Raw genomic sequence first — 25,788 nt, 5'->3', positions numbered from 1 at the left:
TAGAAAATATATTCCCTATTTTAGATTGGAAGCTAAAGGATCTATACCCTTTTTTCTGTTTCACATCCAGTTGTCTTTTATCATTTATGGTATCTACTTAATAATAATGACCTAATGGTTTAGCATTTAAAGACGCTGAGCTTGTCTGACAGTCTTGGTTTGAGTCCCAAGTGCTACACGACAGGGTGTGCTCCAGTTACCTGCCCAGCTCCTGCCAACCCTAGCAGTTCAAAAGCAAGCAAGTACAAGTAAATAAATAGGTACCACTTTGGTCAGAAGGTAACAGTTTTCTGTGTGATGTATAGTCATGCTGGCTACATTACCACGTAATATCTTCAGACAACACTGGCTCCCTCAACTAAGAAAGAGATAAGTATTGCCCCTTGGAGTTGGACACAACTGGACAGGGAATCCTTTACTTTTACTTTAATAATTGCGTCCTTGAGTAGAGTGTCTGCTGTCTTGTGTCAAGGGGTTTGAAGAAGATGCAAAAGCTTTAATTGCATAGATGAAATAAAAGCTATCTAATCTCTTCAGATATCTTAAGCAGTTTCTACTTTTATCTTCAGTGCTGTAGATCTGTCTACAGGATATGATGTCAACTTGATATTTTTGTGAAATGATTTAATTCACATGTTCAGCATTTCATTGGTTGAGTATGTATCTCAGAAGTATCTATATGTGCATCCATTCTCTCCATGATAAGCTGCAACTTACTGATTCCTATTTTGTATATCCTTGAGCTTGACTGCCTTAGAGCTGTCTGCTCAATTCCATGACTGTCTAGAGATTATAATCATCTCACATGTCTGGAAATTACATGGTTTAAAGAAAATGCTCAACTTTCAACTTCAACTTACCTACCATTTTGTTGATTACCTACCATCTAGTGTTCTGTTCCTTATTTTTGTCTTTAGAATGATACCATGAAGTATAGTATACAAATGTTTCTAAAAGGGTTGCACTCATCGTGCCAGAAATATCATCAATAGGAATGTTCATTTGTTCCTTTTTGCAGGTAGAAAGCATCTCTGATAAATGGGATGATAACAGCATAAATTCTTACACAGTGGATGCAAGTGTTAAAACACTCATTGGCAATGTTACAAAGTTTACTGGAAACAATGGTTACATCAATCAAACAACCTCTTTCTCTATGAAGGTAGTTTGTAAAGGTAACCTTTATATTTCGTTTGAAAGGGTTTTGTTTTTTTTTTGAAGCTACAGTTTTAAATTTCAGATGGTATATTGCTTTAAGAACAGATAATCGTCCTTGGTTAACAGCAGCATTTGGGGTGGGAATTGTCATTGCTAAGCGACACTGTCATGAAGCATGAAGTCACATGACCACAAAACTTAGCGATGGCAATCTCATTTGCTGTCATAAAATAAGAATTTCACATGACTGTGACTTCAACTTCCTGGTGGCTTCTCCAGTGAATTTGCTTGTGGAAAGCTGGCAAGGAAGGACAGAAATTACAATTATGACTGCAGGCTTTCTGCAATGTTATAATTGCAAGTGAAACCCAAATACCCAGGTTACAATCAATTGATTGCAGGAATACTTGATGGCCAAGTTAAAGAAATAGATTTTATCTTTGAACAGCTTGCTTATTTTTAAATGTGATTAAAATATGTATTGACAGCTGAAGTGCATATCTTTTTCCCTGTTTTAGTTGTTTTCTTTTGTAATCCAGCATTTGGCTAAATTACAGTGTGGTATGAAAAGGTGGTATCATCTTTTATATGTGCAAAGTCTGGAAGGGATACTTCATTTCAGTGGAGCCTTTGACCGAGTTGTTTCTGTGATGCAGTTTTGTCAAGCTACACTCTGTGTCAAAATAAAGTGTTCTACTCTGATAGGAAATGTTGTAGGAGAGCACTCGGCTTTTCCAAATTGTAACATAGCTTCATATCAAAATCAAGGTGCTCCACAAAGTCAGACAGTGCCATCTTATACAGCCTTGAAGCCAACTTCCCTTTTAACAGATTCTGAGTTATTCCATGCTGCTTTTTTATGTTTAAGACTTTTGTCCTTGTAAAGGAGATTTGGTGCAAGCTGAGTATATTGTCAACCCATCAACATGGACAAGTGAGGCTATATCTGTAAAGCCCTTACGTTTTAAAAGAATTGACAAGGTACGTGTTAATACATAGGGAGACTTGGCAGGTACTTCAATCACTGTAATGGATGGTGGGAAGAGAAATCAGTAGCGACAATAGGGACTGTCTTGATGCAGTTAGCTTAGAATAGTTCTGATTCTGTCCAGTAGCCATGAAATCTCTTCGTTGCAATAAAATATTTTTTCAACTTAAGGAAGCACTAAAGTACAAGTCTAAAAAGAAATTGTCTTTATCCTCTAACAAGATTACAATTATGAAGGGTGGTTTTGAGAGGAGGGTAGAGACCTGGCAGTCAAATTGTTATAAAGTCTGTTGTGGTGTAATTTTTTTTCTATAAGAATACGGGGAAAAAATTAAGATTAAAGTTCATGTTGATAATCCTGAAACAATGACCTGAAAACAGGACATAAGTCCAGTAAGTAGCCTTTACAGGTAGTCCTTGACTTATGACCCCAATTGAGCACCAAATTCTGTCATGTCATTGCAGTCATAAGTTACCACATAACCAGACTTGATTTCATACCCATTTTTACAGTTTTACACCCTTTAGCAAGTCACTGCTTTTGCAAAGTGAAACACATGGTCATAAGTCCAAGTCCAGCTTATACAATAGATATTTTTATCAGAAAATGGCAAAAAAAAATGATCACAAAATGTGATTGTGGACCACAGGATGCTGCAACCAGTCATAAATGCAAATCGGTTGCCAAGCACTCAAAATGTGGTCATCTGACCACGATGATAATACTGCACTTATAACGTTTGAGGATGGGTCAAAAGTGATTTTTTGTTCAAGTTTGTTGTAACTTTGAACTGTTAAATCACTGTATATCAAGAACTACCTGTGTCTTGCATCTCTATCAATTGCTAGAGAGATTCTGCATGTTTTAATTAATGTTTGACTGTCAGGACTTGTCGAATAAGAGTTGTTCCTGCAATAGAGAATATAATTTGATCTAGTGGTTAACACACCAGACCAGAAACCAGGGCACTATTCTCGCCTGAATATCAGCTGGGTGACTCTGGACAATCATTCTCTCTCGGCCTCTTTTACAGGATAGTTGTTGTGGGGAAAATAGAAGTATTTGTGTGTGTTTGCCACCTTGAGTTATTTAATATATATAATTTTTTATGTATATAAGTGCAAAGACATTGTGATTTATACAGGTATTCCTCAAGTTACAACAGTTCATTTACTGACTGGTTCAATGTTACAACATCACTGAGAAAAGTAATTTATGACAATTTTTCATACTTAATTTACTGTTGCAGCATCCCCATGGTCACGTGATCAAAATTCAGACAATTGGCAACTGGCTCAATTTATGAGGGTGTCAGGGTCCCGGAATCATGTGATCACCTTTTGACAAGCTGTGGGTAAGGCAGATTCACTTAACGATCATGTTACTTCTGTAACTGAACACTTGCAGTGATTCACTTAACAACAGTGGCAAGTTCATAAAACGGGGCAAAACTCACTTAACAAATGTCTCTTAGCAACGGAAATTTTGGGCTCAATTGTGGTCATAAGTCAAGGACTACTTGTAGTTTGGATACGGTACCAAAATCCCTAAGTCATAAACTGTATTAGAAAGACAAATAAGCTAGAATTCCTCTTCACACATAATGCTAAACAAATCACAGAAGATTCAAGTGTATGTTATCATTTCTGCTTATCAGGAGTGCTTAATCGGGACATGCTAAGCGTATCATTCACACATATTAGGCATCAAATTATAGTAGTTTATGCTCTTATTTAATCTAATAACTACAATTATTACAGATTCGTATTTCCAGTATGTATGGAAGAACTGGTGTGATAGACGACAGTATATTTTTCAATCTGGATTTTGTGAATCTTCCTAAGGATTATTTACCCCGTCAAGATGATCTTGTCAATGTTGTGGTTGTGGAGAGTAACCAATCCTGCTATAGTTGGAGAGCATTTTACATGGCTCCAGCAGACAAAAATCGGTAATGCAGTTTTCATAATTCTTAACAAAATTATTCAATTCAAGTTTATAAAGTCCTCCTACAGTTCTTGAAAATAAGTGTGGTACTGAGTAAATTAGCATCTGTGTCATGCCTCTGGTGGAGACCACCTCTGAGAGAGAGGAAGAACAGCCAGAGGTTGTGGAGGAGGCTGGGGAAGGGCAGAGACCGGCTGAGCAGTCAGAGGAGGATCCAGGCCCATCCCCTATCCATCCTAGGGCACACAGGGAGGAGAGGATCAGGGAAAAACATGGTCTGCTCAGAGACAAGCGTGTTTTTTCCTGGATGAGGATTATCTTGGCTGGCGTTCTTCCAACAGACTGTACCTGGTTATCTTGAAGTTTGTAATTAATTATCCTGGTCTGTCGTGGAACTTTCTTCAGTGCGGTTTGTTTTTGGTTTTTGCTTCATTATCTGCTATTTAAGTGTGAACTGTATTTCTTTCATTTGGAATGTTATTTTGAAAATAGTTTATTCTCCAACTGTGAACAATTTAACTGAAGCCAAGTTGAAGGCATTAAAGGACCTTTATTTACGTTTTGGTTTTTGTTATATTTGTGGTATACAATGGGTCATCCCAATTTGTTCTGTTCTATGTTACAGTTTTTGTTTGAGAGTAACATGTTTGTTATCCTTATTTATTTTGTAACTTGCTCATGCTAACAGTAAAGAGATTTTAAAAAATGGATTTTTGTTGGCAAACTTACAAAAGTTTTCACTCACTAATATTTATTCTCACCACAGATTCAAGACTATATTATGAGCTGATATGAAAAATAAAAGGAGTTTTAAATAGTATTTTCCCAGGGATTTTAAATACTTTTTATCCATTACTTTTTATAATTAATTCAAAGTGATGAAAATATCTATTACTCCTTCCCCTATTCCCTTCACAACAACCACCCTGTGAGGTGGGTTGGGCTATGAGACAAAGTGACTGTCCCAAAGTTATCCACACGGCTTTTATGTCTAAAACGGAACTAGAACTCAACCTCCTGGTTTCTAGCCTGGAGCCTTAACCATTAGACCAAACTGACTCTTTTCTGATTTTCAGTGGTTTCAAATTAATCCTTATAGGAAATCTGTTTCAGTCTGGGGTTGTCCAAAATACATTGCCAATCAGCAGTCAAATATGCTTTCTGTCTATTTCTTAAGAACTTGCTTTTAATAAAATATATTTTAAAATGATGTTACATAAAATATAGTCTAATGTTGTGATTGGAAGGTCCAATCCTGTTAGGAACTTTGAATCTGATGACTGTTAGATCATGGATTGACGTCAGAACCAGGGAAGCGTTACTCCCTTTAGTTTGATTTGATTGTGAAATGACTGTTGAATTTCAAAAGGGAATCTTAACAGTTTTGCTTGCAGTTTTGAATGAGAACGTTACTCCTGTAGTTTGATTTGATCGTGAAATGACTGTTTGAATTTCAAAAGGGAATCCTAACAGTTTTGCCTGCAGTTTTGAATGAGAATGTTACAAGGGAGGACATTTGATTTGCAGGACCGGCCTGAACCTTCAACCTCCTCGGCTTCTCAATCAGGTTATCAGCCGGGAAGTCTTCAGGTGAAAGTAATAATTTAGATAATGGCTGGGTGGATATCAGAAGCAGGCGTCTCCTGACGAGAGAAACCAACGGGAGCACAGGAGGAGGGCAGATCAGTAATTAGACTAATTAGCTGCTGCTCTATAAAAGGAAGAGGAATGACTCTGCATTCTGTCGGGAACAAATTGTCTGCAAGGAGAGCTGAAGACTTTGACTTGGAGGATTTGGGTCTGAAGTATTTTTGTTTGAATTGGATTTGTTGGAACTATTATTTTGGATTGTTTTGTGGAGGCTGGCCACAGCTGTGATCGGTGGAGACTCCTGGTTGCTGCCTTTGTTTGCGAGGACTGCTGCTTTCAGCCTTATCTGTTTATTTTTGAAGGTGGGACATAACATTATTGTTCCCGACCCAAAACAAACCATCTTTCAGGTAAGATGGACTTATAAATCAACTCTGGTGTGTGATCGGAGAAGAAAAATTTGTTGCCTGACAGTGTCCGGGAAATCTGCCAAAAAATTGATTAATTTCCATTTAGCCTGATAAGAGTCTGGGAAGTCTGCCAAAAGACGGGACATCTGTGTTAATTTATTCCTTTGAATTCGGTGTTGTGTACGTTTGAATATTTTGAGTTTTGAAACTTCGTCTGCTCATCTGAGTTTATAGGTAAGACATTACATTTTTTGCTTTCAAGCCTGAAAAACTATCATCAAACCAAGATGGATACAAAAAAGCTGCAGAATTTGATCGAGCAGCAACAGTTACAGATAAATCAGCTCCTGCAAAGCAATGTGACGCTTCAGAATCAGGTAACACAATTGCTGAATTATGTTTCCAGCTCACCAAGCCCTGCTGCTGTTCCCCCTGCCCCTCCTGTGAGGAAAAGCCCAGTATCCATGCCGGAGAAATTTTCTGGGCAAATGGACATGTTTCCGGCATTTCTGGGGCAGTGTCAATTATTTATGTCCTTGAGGCCTGAAGACTTTCCAAATGATCGGGCCAGGACGGGATTCATTCTCAGCCTTTTGTCTGGGCAGGCTGCCAAATGGGCTACTCCCTTATTAGTACAGGATAGCCCATTATTAGACAATTTCCAGGGATTTCTACAACAAATAAGGGTAATGTTTGAGAACCCGATTAAATCACAAACTGTGGATAGACGGTTACGGGACATTACTCAGGGGAAACGTTCCCTTCAGGAATACGTTGCAGAATTTCGGTGCTGTGTTTGGACTCCAACTGGAACGAACCGGCTCATATGGCTGCATTCCAGGAAGGCTTGTCTGATGCCATCAAAGATGAGCTGGTCCATGCAGAGCGGGCTTTAACTCTGGATGCATTGATAGTTCAGTGCTTACGAATTGAAGCTCGTTTACAGCAACGTGGACGCAAACGGCTCAGTATGGAACCATCTTCGTTTTTTCGTGCACAACCCATGCCACCGAGAGTTTTCCAACCCATAGTTATGACAGAGGAGCCGTTGGAGTTGGGAGCACTCCGCCTCGCTTAACAGCGCAGGAACGTTCGAGACGGTTCCAGGAAGGCTTGTGCCTTTATTGCGGGGTCTGGGACATTTTGTTAATTCCTGCAATCGGAGAGGGAACCGCGGACCCGTACCTGAAACCACTCTTGGCTCGTCAGGAAAACAGCGTAGACCTGACCTTAAGGAGGCCTTAGGTCTGGTACGTTTCACATCTAGGCCCCGCACTGAACCTGTTACAGATACTACAGTGGTTGGAATTTATGATTCACGATGGAAAAAGGGACGATTCCAGTACTTTGTGGGAAGAGTAGAAAATGAAACGGAGATCCGTCATTGGCAGGATGTGACCAAGGTACATGCCCCAGACCTTGTTCGAAGATATCATGCAGAATTCCCTTCAAAACCACATCCTGAACGTAAGACTCGGGGACGGGCCCTGAGGTGGGGGATAGTGTTGTGATTGGAAGGTCCAATCCTGTTAGGAACTTTGAATCTGATGACTGTTAGATCATGGATTGACGTCAGAACCAGGGAACGTTACTCCCTTTAGTTTGATTTGATTGTGAAATGACTGTTGAATTTCAAAAGGGAATCTTAACAGTTTTGCTTGCAGTTTTGAATGAGAACGTTACTCCCTGTAGTTTGATTTGATCGTGAAATGACTGTTTGAATTTCAAAAGGGAATCCTAACAGTTTTGCCTGCAGTTTTGAATGAGAATGTTACAAGGGAGGACATTTGATTTGCAGGACCGGCCTGAACCTTCAACCTCCTCGGCTTCTCAATCAGGTTATCAGCCGGGAAGTCTTCAGGTGAAAGTAATAATTTAGATAATGGCTGGGTGGATATCAGAAGCAGGCGTCTCCTGACGAGAGAAACCAACGGGAGCACAGGAGGAGGGCAGATCAGTAATTAGACTAATTAGCTGCTGCTCTATAAAAGGAAGAGGAATGACTCTGCATTCTGTCGGGAACAAATTGTCTGCAAGGAGAGCTGAAGATTTTGACTTGGAGGATTTGGGTCTGAAGTATTTTTGTTTGAATTGGATTTGTTGGAACTATTATTTTGGATTGTTTTGTGGAGGCTGGCCACAGCTGTGATCGGTGGAGACTCCTGGTTGCTGCCTTTGTTTGCGAGGACTGCTGCTTTCAGCCTTATCTGTTTATTTTTGAAGGTGGGACATAACAGTCTAATATAATGTTTTTATTTGCTTTTGGAAAGTTTGGTCCATGTTAAATGTTTTTTTTAAAAGATACTGGATGAAAGTGTATGTTGGCTGTGTACCAACTGCTAACCAACCAATCACATTGGTGCAATTAATCCATTTGATTTGATTTAAATCATATCAATTAATATTTCAGATCATTGCTGTCACAAGACATAAATCTCAATGAGCCAAATGAAAATTTATTGAAAGACAAAGAAGGACTTGAAGTGTCAAAAAAGACAGATTTTGGACAACTCAAATTAGGAGGGAGCAAAAGTATGGAAATCTGGATAGAGTAAGTTAATTTTGTTATTGCCTGTGTTTTTCTTTTAAAATGGTTTATCATAACTTAAATCCACAGTTTACTCTGATAGCCAAGGCTGATCTACCTGTGACCCTTTCCCTTTGTAGCAGGTACACTGGATCAAGTGGAAATCCCACAATGCAGTTCCAGTTTGGTTATCCTATATCAGGGGTGTCAAACTGGATTTCTCTGAGGGCTGGATCAGCATTGTAATTCTCTGTGTGGCGGGGTGGGTGGGATGGATGCTTCCTGCAGCACCCTGACAGTCAAAATGGGGTGCGGAGTATCCATGTGCAGCCCCCCGTGTCTCGTTTTCACCCTCCATGGCCTCCTGCATCATTGCTGGCTGAAAACGGGCTGCATGGCCTGTTTGGGGTGCATTTTCCACCCCATTTTGGCCAGTTTTGGGACTGGTTTTGGCCCAGTTTCGGCCAGGAGAGTGCTGCAGGAGGCCATGAAGGTTGAAGCCGATGTGCAGGAGGGCTGCACGTAGCCCGTTTTAGCCGCCAGAAGCACCATGGGCTGGTCCCTTGATATTTCCAGGCCAGCCCCGTGGGCCAGATTTAAGCACACCCGGACCGAATCTGGGCCGCAGGCCTTGAGTTTGACACCCCTGTCCTACATCTTTCCTCTTCAGAAAGACAAGGAACAATTAAAGGACTTTATTCTGTATGTTTAATAAGCACTTAGAATGATCTCCTAGCACAGGAAAAATGTCAGTACTCTATGCACCAGGCAGACTGAAAAGAAATGCTGTACGAAATGTATTACCTACAGTGTGTGTTTACCCTAATTGGTCCAAAAGTCACAGGCAAGATTTTTTTTTACAATTCACTTAATGCACAGCTGCACGTAAAATTAGTTAGTATTAGTACTAACTTTATTAGTATTAATAGAGGCCTGAAGATTCCTGAAAATGGAAAGACTTCATTGGATATAGTCTCTGGCCATCAGCGATACAGTTTCTTGTTTTCTTATTGCTAATAATTTGGGATAAAGGATAAAACAGTTACAGTGAATTTTCTTACCACTCTAGAAGTATTTATGGTCCTATTAAAAACGTACAAGTAAGCTTGACTTTTGATCAGTCGAATTTATAATAGCCATGGAACAGGTGCTTTATGGGCCATAAAGCATTCTTGTTGTTCTAAATGGTTGTGCCACCCACCCTACTCTGCAATTATATGATCTCATGTTGGGTTGCTCAGAGTAGGGTGAGTGCCTCGGTCCTAGTGTTCTTGGTTCATGTGACCACAATTTGTGGTGCTTTTTGCTGGTTTCCTTCAAAAAAAAATGTGCATTGAGATGAATTGGTTCTCTTAATAACCACTGCAAAAAAGGCTAGGAAATAACTTTCAGCCACATCAGTTTCTTGACTTATGACTGTAATGACTGAAACTGGATTTCTGGCCCCAGTGATGGTCATAAGTCAAGGACTATCTAAATTTTAAAAAAATAAAATGACTTCAGATATCATTTCTTATATATAACATATTTAAATATTGAGATGGAAAGTGGTGCTATTATTTTAGGAACAAAGGGGAAACAGAGCATTCTTTAATTAGCTGCAAATTATGTGGCTGGGATAAAGAGAAGCAGTTCTGTCTTCAGTTGTCAGAAAAGAACCAGATGTGCTGGAAAACAGCTTCAGCATTGACTGTCCCTGATGGAGCTGCTACTTCAGGTAAATTATACATCCGGTATTTAAAAATGATTACACTGCTTGTTAGTTCTACTCTAGTTGGAACACTTGTTTTGTTTTGTTTTTATAAAAGGTAAATTTACGTGCCTAAGCAATATTGGAGATTCTAATAATTCTACAGTTGGACAATCTGAAAGTGTAACATGTGAAAAACAAGGAGAAGAAATCAGAAGACATAACAGAAGCATATCTCTGCCTTCTGGGAGTAAGACTTCTATAACAGTTGTATGCACTGCAAAGTATGTTTCCTTTCCCCCCCACCCCCCCAGTACAATTTTGTGAAACAATAATATATGATTTTCTCTGTTAGAAGTCAGGATTCAAATTGACAGCCAAAAGGAATGTTATCAGACTAATTCTATTCTTGATCCCTCTGTTGTGGGTTTGTATATCTGGGTTGTTGTTGTTTTACTTGATAAGGCCTCATGAAAAAGTATGAAAAAAGGGCAAAATTTATGGTTTAACATTCCGTTCATCCAAAATCTGAGCTCAGGAATGTTGATTGTCCATATTGCTGGAATGGAATCGTTTAAGGTAATGATCGATCTCAGTGGAGACTTAGCAAGCATCCAGGAATGAATTTATTAAAGTTGTTTAAGTATTAACCCCGTGATATTGAATGTCTTTAAATTCATCCTAGATGTTGGAGCTTAGGCAGACTCTTTCACAACAAAATTTCCTTTTAGTGAATTTAAACGAGTAAAATTAAAGAAAATTACAATGGAAGTTTTTAATTTCTTGTTTTAGACAGCTATGTTGATCAAAATCCTGAAACTTAGGGCAGATGTCAATTTTCTTGATATTTCAACTTCTTGCTAAGATAGAAAAATGTAGGTTCACCAGTATTTAGATGTGTCCGCACTTTGCTAACCAACAGCCCTTGGTCCTCAATTGAATGACATCTACATGGAGGGAAGCATACAGTGGGGTACCTCAAGGTTTTCCCTTGTAAGACTGGGACAGGTCAGGATGGGTGTTACTCCTCTTCAGCTGCTAAGGACTGAGTCTGTGTAAAAGGCTTATTAGCCTAGCTCCGCCCACCCTGGGTTATGCCTCCCCAGTTCTACTCAGTCCTTGGCTGAAGGAGGACACAACAATTGCCTCTCCTGCCTTTGCATACTTTATTTCCAAAGGCACGCTTTGCAAGGGAAATTCTCACTACAGAAAAAAAAGGCTAAAAAAAAAAAAGCCTTCCCCTTTAAATCAGACGCAGCCTGGGGGCCCTTTTCAGCCATTCAGATGTGCTTGGGCAGTGGCCATGCTGGTTACAGAGCCTCAGGGCTGATCTCCTTCTCCTCCCCCCAAAGCAGGCAGCTGCATGATCGAGCAGCTGCCTTTTGCAAGCTCTTCTACCTCCTGCAGAACAAGAGAGCTCCAGGGAGTTAACAGAAAACTCCCTGATGAAGAAGCCTTGTGGCCAGAAGCGGCCATTTTGTTGAAGACCTCATGGCTGGTGGCCATTTTGAAGACCTCAGGTGGCCATTTTGAAGAGGCCTTTCTTCTTCCCATCACTCCCAGCGCCTTTGTCTTGGTTGTTGTTGAGGAAGACATCGAAGAATAGGCGCTCAATTTTCCTGGTGTGGGATTGGTTTCCCTATCCGGAGGTAGACCAGGGCCCTTGGGCTTCCAGCTGGGCCTGGTCTATAGTTATTGTTCTATTAGGCCCAGGAGGGTATGAGTCCCAAGAGGATGTGTTAAAACATCCTGCTGAAGTTGTGTAGGGCAGAAGAGAGTGGTGGTGGTTGTGGGGATGGAGAAGATTTCCCCTGAAGTCCCTTTATAAATCCCTTCATGTGCTCTCCTCCTTGCGCAGGACTTTCAGTCCAGAATAGGCCTGGCTGTTCCAAGACGGCTGAAGCCCCAAGGGAAACCAGAGCTTTTAAAGCTGCCAAGCCTCAAAGTACATTCCAATATTTTCTTAATAATTTCCTCCTGTGATGGTAGAAGAGAAGAAGGAAATTATACGAGACTGTTACGGGAAACTATACACACAAGAGAATATTGACAAGGATAGAGTTAAACAGTACTTACAGAATGCTAATCTACCCCAGATACCTAAAGAGATTGAAACAATGTTAGAAAGCAATATAATGATGATGGAGTTAACTGAAGCACTTAAGCAAAACAATGGAAAAGCACCAGGCCCAGATGGACTTCCGGCAGAATTTTATAAAACACTACAGGAATCGTTGAACCTTCCATTGCTAGAAGTTATGAATGAAGTTATGTTAAAGAAGAAGATACCCAAATCATGGTAAGAAGCTTATATTACACTTGTCCCAAAAGAGGAGGCCGATCCATTACAAATCAAGAACTGTAGACCTATTTCCTTATTAAATGCAGATTATAAAATTTTTGCTTCAATATTGGCAGAAAGACTTAAAAAATACCTAAACAATTTTGTCCACCCTCATCAAAATGGATTTCTGCCAAAGAGACAAAGACAATATGAGAGTAATTTTGGACACTTTCGAATACTACGAAGCACGCCCTGAAAAACAAATGGCTTTCATATTTTTAGATGCACAGAAGGCATTTGATAATGTGAATTGGTGATTCATGTTATTACAGCTGGAACAGATGGGCTTTGGTAAAAAATTTATTTAAGCAATAGAAGCTATATATCATAACCAAATGGCAAAGATAATGATAGAGGGAGAACTGACAGACTTTATTGATATAAGAAAAGGAACAAGACAAGGGTGCCCACTATCACCTTTGTTGTCCGTGTTAACCTTGGAAGTGTTAAACAGAAATATGAGAGAAGAAAAGGATTTAAAAGGGATGAAAATTAAAAAGGAAAAATTTAAGTTGCAAGCATTCGCAGATGATCTCGTTTTCATTTTAGAAGACCCACTAGAAACAGCGTCAAAATTGATAGAAAAGATAGAGGTATATAAAAAGGTGGCTGGTTTGAAAATAAATAAAGACAAAACAAAGATTTTGACAAAGAATATGCTATCAAGACAAAAGGAAGAACTGGCGGATGTATTGAAAATCCAGGTCGTGAATAAGATCAAGTACTTAGGGATACATTTGACAGCAAGATGTAGTACACTAAAAGAGAATAACCATATTAAACTTAAGCAGCAGATAGCGGTAGATTTGGCGAAATGGGAAAATTTACAACTGTCATTTATAGGGAGAATATCAACAATCAAGATGAATATATGACCCAGAATTTTATATTTGTTTCAAACAATTCCAGTTAGGCTTGGAAAAGATTATTTTGAAGATTTAAATAAAATTGTGTTGCAATATATATGGCAAGGTAAGAAAGCGAGAATAAAGTTAAAACTTTTGCAAGATGCCAGAATAAGAGGAGGATTTGGTTTGCCGAATTGGGAGTTGTATTACCAAGCTACAAATTTGATGTGGGTCAAGGAATGGATAACATTAAGAAATGCTAGATTGTTGACATTAGAAAGACATGATTGTTGGGGTGGCATGCTTTTTTATGGTATAAAGGAACTAAAACACAGAGGTATCTTAGAAGACATTATATACAGGAGTCTGTGGTTAAACTGGGAGAAGACTAAAAGGCAATGTTATTTAAAAATTCCAGTCTGGCTATCGACTATTGAAGCGTTTTCTTATCCTATAATATATAAAAAGGAACAAACAGTTAAATATGGTGAAATATTGAATGAAAAGGAACTTAAATCTATGCAAAAATTAGAGGAACAAGGTATAAAGATGAATTGGTTTTCATATGCGCAAATACATTCAAGATATGACAAAGATTCTAAAACAGAAGGTTTCTATGATAAACTGACTGATTTAGATAAGATTTTGACAGGTACTGATGAAAAGGTGATTAAAAAACTATGGATATTTATTATAAATTAAACTAGAAGAAGAACAAATTAAAAAAACTGATTGCTTGGGGGAAGAATTTTGGATATGGGATTGATCTAGAGAAATGGCAAAAATTGTGGTCTCAAAATTATAAAATGACAATGTCAACAGCATATAAAGAAAATCTGTATAAGATGTTTTACAGGTGGCATTTTCCCCTGACAAGAATAGCAAGAATGTTCAAGAACAAATCTGAAAAATGTTGGAAATGTCATCAGATACCTGGCTCATATTACCATATGTGGTGGACTTGTGTGGATTCCAAAAAATATTGGACTAAAATCCACACGTGGTTGGAAAAAATGACAAAAAAGCATATAGACTTGAAGCCAGAGATATTTTTATTGGGTATTTTACCTGAAACATAGTAAAGAATTGAAATATCTGATTGTAAATGTATTAACAGCGGCTAGGATTGTATTTGCCAAAAACTGGAAAAATGAGAAAATACCATCAGAGGCCAGGACCAGTCCTAACCCTCCCGAGGACAACCTTGCTTTGGTATGTCCCATCCTGACCTGTCGCAGCCTTACAAGGGAAAATGGGCGTTGTTTACCTGAACGCCAGTTTTCCTTGTTAATCAAGACAGGTCAGCCCCACCCTGGCCAAATGACCTTTGGGAAGGGGGGTTCCAACCATGTTCTTGTTCTTTTTTTTCCCCTTTGCTTAGAGGCAGTTCAGTCTGTCACATGGTCTTCGCAGAACTGGGGAGGCGTAACCCAGAGTGGGCAGAACTAGGCTAATAAGCCTTTTACACAGACTCAGTCCTTAGCAGCTGAAGAGGAGTAACACCCATCCTGACCTGTCTTGCCTAACAAGGAAAACTGGTGTTCAGGTAAACAATGTCCATTCTGTCTTAGGCCCAGTGTTCTTTAACATCTTCATAAATGATTTAGACAAGAAAATAGAAGGGGAACTCATCAAATCTGCAGATGACATCCAGCCTTGGGGAGCAACTAACGCTTTAGAAGATAGGCTCAAGTTACAGAAGGCTCTTGACAAACTTGGCAAAGGAGTTGTTGCCTTAGCTTTCATTCACAAACACTGTTCAATGCATATTAGGCATCTTTCCTCTAATTAACAAGAGCCTTTGCCAATGTGATTCCTTCCTGATCTAACAGTTCCCAGCTAGCATGGCCCAGAAAAGGCAAAACAGGCAGTGCTTGCTATCAGTCTAGAAATATACAGAAAGGGAATGGTGTTAGTAATTGGTTTTCTGTAGATTGAAGAAGTCAGGTGTGCTTGAACCACCCAGTATGATCTTAAAATAATAAATATTGTTCATATTTATTGTCCTGCTATAGGCATATTCTAGAATAAAAGCCAACTTTATTATAGACTCTTACCTTTTTATGGCTTTAACTGAATTCTTACATTATTCAAGAAATCCTGGCCGCTGCAAAGAACTTTTGTTGCTGTGTTTTTCTGACTGCATTATTGGTCGGTACCTTGAAGTAACTATAATAACGGAAGAAGAGTTGTTGATAGAAGCTACTGAGAAGTATTGTCAGAGACAATGTAAAGTCAGTTCTGAATTCCAGATCGCAAAAGCAACAGAGATTTTGCCACAATTGAAAAGGTACTGCTGATTAAAGTAAGATTAAATACACTTTAAACAAATGGTTTGCTTTTCTTGAGTAAAAATGGTTTTAGCATGAATGTCATATAATTGTTTGTTTTTAAGGGATTATCTTCATTTCAGAGATTTATTAGTAGAAATATAACTGGTAGGAGTTACTTCAAAGAAATGGAATAAGTCTGTTTCAAATACCTATTTTACGAAATCAGGATTTTCAGGCTGCATTTTGGAAACTTGAATTCTTTTGATGAACTTTTTTTTTATTGTGAGCAATGAAAAGTTTTTCAGTAAGGCTTGTTTCAATATCCAATATTTGAATTTTAAAGAGGACCATGAGATATATCTGTTTTAAACTTAGCTGCACCTTTTCAATATTTAAAATATATTGCATTCTACTTAGTCTTAGGAAGTCCATTTCATCTGTTTAATTGAAACTTTCTTCATAATTGTTTTACAAATCATTCCAACATCTATGGTGTTGAACCAGTAGCAGTATCCATGTGTTTGTATGGTACTGTTCTCATAATTTATATGTGACTTTTTTGTCATGTCTGATTAGTGGCCAGTGAAGTTTCCTTATTGGGGAAATTAACTTCAAAGTTGCTATAATCTCTTTTTCTTTCTAAGACTAAAAAGTCCAAGCATTTGTGGAAGGTGTTGCAGAAGGAGAGATATGTTAGCTTATGGTGACAAAAAAAAGTCTGGTAGTATCTAACTGGCTGACTAACTGCAAAGATTGCTTTGTATATTTTGAGTACTACTACTACTCCGATTTTCTAATACCTTAGAAAGTCAAGGAGACAGCTGCCAAGCTTCCTTCCACAGTACAATATTCCAGACAAAATAAGAGAATGTGTGGAAAAGAAATCGGATATATTGATTTTTTATCCAGATCTTGGAGAGGTACGTAAAGATCTCTTATCAATTTAAATATACAGATGCATGAATCTCGTACAACTGTAATCAAATGTCTTACTCGTAAGATTGACTAAATGTAGAATATTATACATCAATGTATTTTTTTTAAAGATCAGCACGTATATTATGCTATGCCAGCCTTAACTAGACTTGTTCTTGTGCTATGCAGTGCTAGTGACTTAGCTATCAGCCTGCTGTTTTGTTGTTATTGCAAATATTGTAAAATGAATGTTATGTAGGATAGGAATGAATTATACTATTTTTTTTGCAATTTTTATGTCAGGGTTTTCTGAGACCTGAACATTATTTCAAGGGCTTCTTAAGGGCAAAAAGCCTGTGAGAGACTGCACTATAGCATATCTTAGCTTTTATTAATTATAGCAAGTAAAACCTTGAAACTTGCTCTGAAAGGATGTCAGCATGCCTTTGCTTTCTTAAAAGCTTCAAGATGATCCCATTGAAGAATGGCAGGGTAGATAAGTCTTTGTTCAGTCTAGCAAAGGAGTTAGGCAAAATGTTGGAATCGCTAAAATGCAGCCTTTTCTGGGCTACAGTGAGGTGGCGGGGGGGAGGAATTTGTGGCAAAGTGTTAGCTTATGAGAACAGTGGTTTAGAATGGACTCTTATAAGAGAGCCAGTTTGATCTAGTGATTAAGGCACCAGACTAGAAACTGGGAGGCTATGAGTTATTGTCCCATTTTAGGCCCAAAGCCAATTGGGTGATCTTAGGAAGGAAGTAATGGCAAACCACTTACGAAATCTTGTGAAGAAAATGGCTGGGATTTGTCAGGCAGTCACCAGGAATCAAAGCTGCCTTAAAGGCACAAAGGATAGTCCCTCTTCTTCTGGTTTGAAGGGCTTCGGTGACAGACAGAAATCCGCGATCATGCGCAGTTTCTGTCTGGGCTCGCTGCTGGAGCGCCCTGAGCCAGCTGGTTTCGGGGCTAAGCCACCCCATAGAGGTGGTGAAGAGGGGGGAGACTACCTGCAGGGTTGAGGAGAGCCGTATCTCTCCTCCCCAGCTGGCCATTACTCCCTTTCCCGAAGGCGGTTGCAGAGGTGGTCAGAAATGGCCACCACAAAAGAAGAACTCGACCGGAAAAGAATGTGCAGGAGGAAGATAAGAAGTGAAAGTTTTGGCTGACTGGGTTAAATTGTAAAAGCAACAACTAAGGTACCCTGGAATTTAAACATACAAAAAATAACATCGCTCCCAAAGAAGAGCCGGAAGCAGCGAAGGAAAGTGAAAAGGGAAAGGTTTGGCTTTTTTTTTCTTCTCTCTCCTTCCCTATACTGACAACTAAGAGACTTAAATAAGAAATCGGAAAAATCCGCTTTGACATCAACAGGCAATTAAGCTGAAAATAAAACAAAATGCCAAAGGGATAATAAAGATTTCTGGATATTAAAAACTTTTTTTTTCATAAGCAGGAAGAGAGAGAAAAAGAATAGGCAGGATCTGGAAGAGGGAGGAGACTGCCTGGAATTAAAAAGAATCTACAGTAAAACTTCAACAAGACTTCTAAAAGATACATTTTAACTGAAACTTTGCAACTAAATAGTAACCCCAGGAAGAGAAAGTGAAAAAAAAAAGCAAAAACAAAACAGCTTGCGTGTATTTAAATTATTTGGTGATCTTTGGATTTTTGGTTATTATATTTGAATGACTAAAATCAATCGAGTGGTTGTTTAAAAATTTATAAAATGGCACCACTTCTGGATGAATTGAAAATGGAAGTTAAAAAGTACAAAGAAGATGCACAAGAAGGGAAGGGTCCTTTTGGCTTCGTTTTTCAATTCTTAGAAATGGAGATTTGGAACTATGAGAAACAACAAGAAAAGACAGCAAAACAAGAAGACTGGCACAAAGAAGAAGCCATCTTTAATGAACAAGTAATTTTATGTGGGGAAGAAAAAAGAAAGGGGGGAAAGAGAATGGAGAATTTAAGACTTAAAAAAACAACCAAAGAAAAGAAAAATAATTCAAAAAACAAGTATAATACTGGAAAGCAACAGAAAAGGGGAATACAGAAGAGAGAAATAGAGGTAGAGAGACAAGGGGGAAAAAGGGGGAGAGGGAAGAAGGAAAGGAAAAGAAGTTACAAAGGACCGGAGCAAGGTATAGAGAAACAGGACCTATTTAGAGATAATGGGTGAAAATCTACCTGAAAAGGGATTCTGTAAAGATACCTAAGATTGTATTGTTATATTAGTAATAGAAATAACTTTAGAAAATTGGAAACAATGTATGATTAAAATGAGGGACAAAATAGTGTAATTTAGTGAAATGTTTGTGAATAAAATAAGTGAAATAAAATAAATGAGAAAATTGAATTAGGAAGGAATGGGAACATTTTAATTAGTTAATGTTTTATAAAATATAAGTGAAGGGAGGGAATTAACTATGGAATGCTTATAATTGTTCCCATTGAAGTATGATATTTAATTGAAAAGTATAAATATTAATATTAATGATAGAATTGACTTGGAATGGAATGTTGTTTTAATTACGTACATTTATATTTTTTTCTTTTTTTAAGAATGCACTGTGTATTTTAAGAATGTACCAAGTAGAATCCAAATGGAAGTTATGTATTATATTGAATGTTACAACTTTAGGGAAAAGATATAAAGGCGTCATACTCCAATCAGTAACTACAAGAGAAATTTTGTTTAATGAGAAAAGATAATAGATAATTGAAACAGGACAGACAAAAAATAGAAATACAATGATTTGAATTGAGATGAGATAATTAAAATAAAATTGAGAAAATTAAAAGAGGGGAGAAGCTATGCAGAAAATGTAAAATAGTAATAAGATATGGAATAGAATATAAAAATGAGCATGAACCTGAATTTGTGTCTGTACGAAGAAATGTAACCCGGGATTATGCTGCTTTTGAAAGAGATGTTTTATTTGTATTGTTTTTCTCTTTGTGAAAACTCAAATAAAATTTACAAAAAAAAAAAAAAATAGATAGTCCTGCTTGATTTAAACAAAAACATTGTTAATTAGGAAATAATATGCATCTGTCTTTATGTGGGCTTACTTATTTTTTACTAACATTCTGACCCTATTTAATCACACTCAGCATCTTATATAATGTAATAAAAGTTAAAACATCAATTGTATAATTAAAAGGTAGCAATAACATCATAAACACTGTTCCCGGGTGCTATTAGAAATTTTGGGATACAACTCCCAATATCCCTTCTTAGTAAAACTGCTGGTCAAAAACGGGTTGGATTCAAATTTTGTAACAACCGGTTCTGTGGGCATGGCCATATGACTGGGTAGGTGTGGCTTATTTTGCAGCATCCCCCCCCATTTGTGGGGCCTCAGGGGAGCCTCTGGGGGGGCAAAAAATGGAGCATGTGGGGGCAGGAGCACCCCCCCTACACTCCATTTTGGGGCCTTCTGGTCCTCAGGGGAGCCTCTGGTGGGGAGGTTTGCTCCCAAAAGGCTTCCCTGGGGTTCAGGAAGGAAAAAAAACAGAGCATGGGGGGCGCGCAGCACCCCCCTGTGCTCCGTTTTGCAGCCCGGGCCTTCTGGGCTTCAGGGAAGCCTCCTGGGCGAAGCAGTAAGTAAGAGAGGGGAATCCCGGAACAGCTGATCATAGGAACAGCTCATTGTCGGGAGGAGGAAAATACCTTAAGGAGTGACTGGTCGGGGAAGAACGCAGTCAGCAGTATGGGGCATCCGCGCAATGTTGCCCATACGCTATAAGGATTGACTGGACGGGGAGAGAAGGGGTGGGTGGAGATGGGAGGGGCCAGCCAGGGACATGATTTGCCAGTTCTCCAAACTGCGCATAATCATAACAACCAGCTCTATAGAACCAGTCTGAACCGGTAGAATCCCACCCCTAGTCAAAGATGGTGGATCATGTAAACCAGAACTCTAGAGGGAGACAACTTTTTTAAAAAAAAACTTCTAGAAATGATTGCACGATTACTATGGAAGTAGAGAAATGATTTTAATATTGTTTCTACCTTCCCTTAGAGAAATTAATAGAAGAGACTTAACTGCCTTGGCATTCATTGGTTTTAAAGAGAGACCATAAAAAACAATTTGGAATATTTATTCATTTCTCCTCTTATTGATTATTTTCTTTTCCTTGGCTTGTAAAAACTTAAAACTGAAAGATGTTTACACAATTTGCAGATGCAAAATACATGGTGCCTTTCTTAAAAGTAGGATTTTACTTCACTGAATTTACATTTCCATGTTTTTCATTCATTTATAGGATCTAGAGTAGGCATGTGGAATCTCTACTGTCCAAATGTTTCTGAGATGCCCTTCCCCAGAGCCCAAAGCAGCTTCACAAATTCTGAGGAGTGCAGATCTGATAGGCCACAGGTTGTTCCTCATGATTTACAGCTCCTGTAATTTAAATGTTCTCAACTCTTTTTGTGTTTCAGGGTTTAAATTTTCTTAATTATAAGACAAATTTTTCTACTCTTTTGTGGCTTGAAGAAATGAATTCAGAGGCAGAACTGAAGGAGTTTGCCATGTGTGGGGTCACTTTGAAAAAAAATGGAAATTTCCTAGTACTTGAAGTGCCAGGGATCATAGAGGGCCGCCCTTCATTATTCCTTGGTAGGTTCTTTCTATAATTTTATATAAAACAATAAACTGCAGTCCTCAAACCTCTTTTCTGCCTCTCTGAAGCATAGCTAGAAGTCTATGACTTGGATCATATAAAAAGTATATTTAGCTTTTTCCCCAGGAGTATTATACTTGCTTTTTAAAGAATTTAATTTATAATGTCAACTATTGCCCTTTTGGGGCCTTCAGGAAAATACTGAGAAAGAAGCTTAATAATTTTTTTGCTTTTATATAGTGATATGGTTGGATTTTCTAATTCTGTTCCCTGTGCAATTACATTATTACATTTGGTACGAAGAGAAATAATTTGACATATAACTTTAAATTAGGTGACAAAGTGATACTGAAGACTCAAGACTATTCAGAGGAGGCAATCCACTTTGCTGCATATATTGTTGAGGTAAGTTAATTAGTTCTTTTTGGCTTATTTTCTGTACATTTATATCTTAATAATGTAACTAAGCCATATTTATTTAAGAGTAATTCTTGTATTATTAAGAAGTAGTTCCACGTTAGTGATATATAATTGTATCCTGCAATTCGGGGGAGGGTTTAAACTCCAAATTTACTACATTTAAACTTTAATTTAATTTATATGGCCTCATACCAGATTCCTACATATGTTCAGTTCCTGCAATTTTGGAAACTTCAGTTAGTAAAATAAAACAATACATCAAGTAGTTTGTGTAGGGACATAAAATTTAATTCTTGATGTTTTCTTAAGAGTTTTTAAGTACGGTATACAGTGAAATAATTAGCTTCTTCTGTTTATATAGATTCATGATGAAGATGTTACCCTGAAAGTCAACTCAGAATTTGAGCAAGCATATAATTTTGAACCTATGAATGTGGAATTTATTCATAGCAGGTACTATTTTGAATATTTGCATCTCATTTCATTGTGAAGCATGCTGTGTATGTTCTTGCCAGTTCAAGAAACTGCATCCTGGTTCACTCAAGCACTCAAAATGGATAAAAAATAATAATGTTCACTTAGTCTTAAAGATTACTTTGCAGCCCATGACAGAAGACCACAATGGCTTTTGTTTGAAGGTTGCTCTTAATTATCATTAACCCTGACAGCATTTTTTAAAAAAACATTAAAAAACATTTTGAGAATGGTCAGAGAGACTTCTCTGGGTGTTTGCTAATATTCATAAGAATAAATTTGATAATAAATAATTAACAAATGCATAAAAGATTAGAGCCAGTTTGGTTAGTGATTAAGGCACCAAACTAGAAACCAGAAGCCTGTTAATTCTAGTCCCATCTTAGGCACAAAGCCAGCTGGGGCCAGTCACACTAGTTCAGCCCAGTGCCTCTTTCTCTATCACTCTTTCTGTTCTTCATGAGATTACTAATTCCAGTCGTTCTTGTTCCCAGGCGCACATATGGAGCACATGTTATTTTCCTCCTGATATACATACATACATGTATACATATAGATATATATCTGTGTGTGTGTGTGTGTGTACACACACACATATAGACAATGAACACAATACAGAAGCCTGATGATGGCAATTGAGATTCTGCTGAAACGTTGCTACAACTTTAAAAGCACAACTACAATGATGTGGGAAAATACCCGAACAAAGCTGAATAACATATATACATATATATGTGTATACATATACATACACACAAACACACACACACATATATGTTAAGTTTTCGCGGGTACTTACATGTATGGTATTCAGCTTTGTTTGGGTATTTTCCGACATCATTATAGTTGTGCTTTTAAAGTTGTAGCAATGTTTCGGCAGAATCTCATCTGCATCATCAGAAGCCTGATGGTGGCAGATGAGATTCTGCCGAAACGTCACTACAACTTTAAAAGCACAACTATAATGACGTGGGAAAATACCCAAACAAAGCTCAATACTATATGTGTGTGTGTGTGTGTGTGTATACACACATATATATACACACACACACATACATACATATACATATACATATACATATATATATATACACATACATACATACATATAGATATAAAAGCAAAATACCACTTATGCATCATTACAAAATCTCCAGAACTGTAAAGCCCACAAAGTTAAAATTTGGCACATATGTTCTTCTAGGTGTTCACTAACAAAGGGTTTTTCAAACTGACCATCAGAGCATTAGTATTTTGTATATTGTTATTAACACGCTCTGATGCTAAGGAGTTCTACTCCTCCCCACCTGAAAAGAAATATCTTCCAAATGCAAAACACAAGCAGAGGGGAGGAGTTTCAGTTTCACAACACCAAGCAGTTTTAGTACAGAACAGTTGAGCTAAGGCATGCCCAGGCTCCTTGCTGTCTCCTTGCTCACACAGCAAATACTGTTTCAGTTTCCAAACAGCCCATAACTCTCTGACACACTGACAGGACATTAGCCAGATGAATACTGATGGATACTGGTAGGCAAAGGCACATTTTTTTCCCCTTATTTTCCTCCCCAAAAACTAAGCCCAATCACATAGTTTCGTAGTGAAGCACAGGTATAGAGCTAGTTTTTAAATAACTCTTTTTTTCTATTATAAATCAGTGTTTTTACAAACACTGATTCCTGCTCAGGTTACAGTCATAACTCTAAAAACACAGACACAGAATGTTTCCGCCTCCGATAGTAATTAAATGTGGCATTTGGTGAGTTTCCAGCTTTTGTTTAAGATAAGTCTTTATAATTCCATAGGAGCAAAAGGACAAGTCCACTTAGGCATTATGATGACAGATCCTGATTCTAGGTCTTCTGTTTGTAATAGTAACAATGATTGCCAGATGTTTTTATTAATATGCAGAATCGAGAAACACAAACTGCTTAAATATCCATAGCTTTTTTACATTGGTACTCAAAGCATGTGAATTTGGAACACTTTCAGTAATGTCACAAGAGTATTGTATTTGCAGCAAAGTTGAAGAAGTGCTGTCTTTTAGACACCTTTACATCAAACAGATGCAATATTGTAACAATCAGAGTCTTTGTTGCCATTTCACAGCTTTTCTTCCTTAATTACAACTGTTTTGTTAATTTATTTTTAATATAAGATTCCAAATACTTCATATAAGCTTTTGAGTACTAATATGGATCTTTTGGTACCAATTCTAATAATGAGCCATTTGCAGGCATTTTTTAAGATAACACATTCCTCCATCCACCCAAATTTGTGGAAATGATGAATAATGGTGTTTTGGATAGGTGATATATTTTGCAACTGCTAAGCCAAGAAATACAAGCAAATGCTTAATAGATTTAGGCATGTTTTCCTACTAACATACATAAGAGCAGTCATAAGCATAATATATTGGTCAGGTTTACTGTTTTAATCTCTTGAAATAATGTTTTAGCCTTTTTTCTGAACTTTTCACAGGATAACAACCAGGAGATGCCATCATGCATTAGAACAAGCCATCCATTTAGGAGCAAATGGTATATGTCTTACCTACTTGTTTATTTTTACCAAAACTTTAATAATCTAGATTTTTTTTTCATTGTGACTATTTCAGTAGACATGGTACATTGAGGTAGTGTGTTATTGTTGCACCTTACAAATAAACATTTTAGCATCTTCTAAAATTATAGCTTCTATTAACTTCTTATTTTTCCTTCTTTTTTGTTCTTTATTTCAAAGTTTTGTTTCCTGATGTTCTTACTGTGCAATCACCACAAATCATTAAGCAGCAGCATGAGTCAGAATATTCTTACAGCATTCCAAAACAAAGTGTTATGCAAGAATCTAAAGTAAGCTCCTACCCCTAATCTACCTCTCCATTAATTTATTTATTGCTGTGGTGTTTAACCAGCTTGCTTGTAAAAAAAATGTGGACTGTGTTCATTTGCTATTGTAGCTAACATGTTATTTAACTATATTTTATTAGTCTTACATGTTGCTTCAATCCTAATTACTCAGAACAGATTTACCTTATCTTGTAATAAAATTAACCATGCACAATATATAATAATAATATTAACAACAACATCAATAAACTGAGCACCAGGTAACACACTCCCTTCCAAGATAAGATAGATCAGTATCTTTATCTGGAAGACAGTCTGATCTCTGGAGGAATGCTATTCCAGAGAAAAGGGCAGTAGCAGAAAAGATTGACCTCGAAGATGACATTTGCCAGGGACAAAGAAATTTCTCTGTTCTAGATTTAATGGGTGGACAGCATGTCCCTAAGATAAGGGAGTACTGAAGATATCCACATATTGAGGTTAATTTATATATTTATCCAATTTATTTGCCCCCTGTCTTAACTCTGGTAGGCTTACAATATTAAAAAATAAAATTATATAAATAAAATATTACAAAATTATAAAAATACAGGATAGAATAGCTAAAAGATGGAAAGAGAGGGAGTAGGGTAAATGGAATGGGATCTGATATTAATCTATTAACCACACTCAACATGAAACCCTTCCTTTGGATCCCCAAACCAGCCAGTAGACTCAGATCTTTAGGCTCTTG

At 37.6% G+C, this 25,788-nt stretch overlaps 1 protein-coding gene across 1 annotated transcript in view; it reads left to right on the top strand.

The window, feature by feature from the left end:
• MOV10L1 (Mov10 like RNA helicase 1) overlaps positions 1 to 25,788 on the top strand; it is a 51,866-nt gene that overhangs the window by 9,670 nt on the left and 16,408 nt on the right. The window contains exons 3-15 of the mRNA XM_087935509.1: positions 1,019 to 1,175; positions 2,027 to 2,139; positions 3,908 to 4,098; positions 8,505 to 8,645; positions 10,187 to 10,338; positions 10,430 to 10,595; positions 15,599 to 15,793; positions 16,582 to 16,696; positions 21,134 to 21,311; positions 21,650 to 21,720; positions 22,097 to 22,188; positions 24,688 to 24,746; positions 24,949 to 25,058. Coding sequence (XP_087791635.1) covers positions 1,019 to 1,175; positions 2,027 to 2,139; positions 3,908 to 4,098; positions 8,505 to 8,645; positions 10,187 to 10,338; positions 10,430 to 10,595; positions 15,599 to 15,793; positions 16,582 to 16,696; positions 21,134 to 21,311; positions 21,650 to 21,720; positions 22,097 to 22,188; positions 24,688 to 24,746; positions 24,949 to 25,058 — 1,740 coding nt within the window. The remainder of the gene's footprint in view (positions 1 to 1,018; positions 1,176 to 2,026; positions 2,140 to 3,907; positions 4,099 to 8,504; positions 8,646 to 10,186; positions 10,339 to 10,429; positions 10,596 to 15,598; positions 15,794 to 16,581; positions 16,697 to 21,133; positions 21,312 to 21,649; positions 21,721 to 22,096; positions 22,189 to 24,687; positions 24,747 to 24,948; positions 25,059 to 25,788) is intronic.

Source organism: Pseudonaja textilis, chromosome 5 (genome assembly GCF_049901715.1).
Source record: "Pseudonaja textilis isolate UNSWEBS1 chromosome 5, rPseTex1.2, whole genome shotgun sequence".
NCBI classification, from domain to species: Eukaryota; Metazoa; Chordata; class Lepidosauria; order Squamata; family Elapidae; genus Pseudonaja; species Pseudonaja textilis.
Note: the sequence above shows the minus strand (reverse complement) of the source record. Positions and strands in the feature narration are given on the sequence as shown.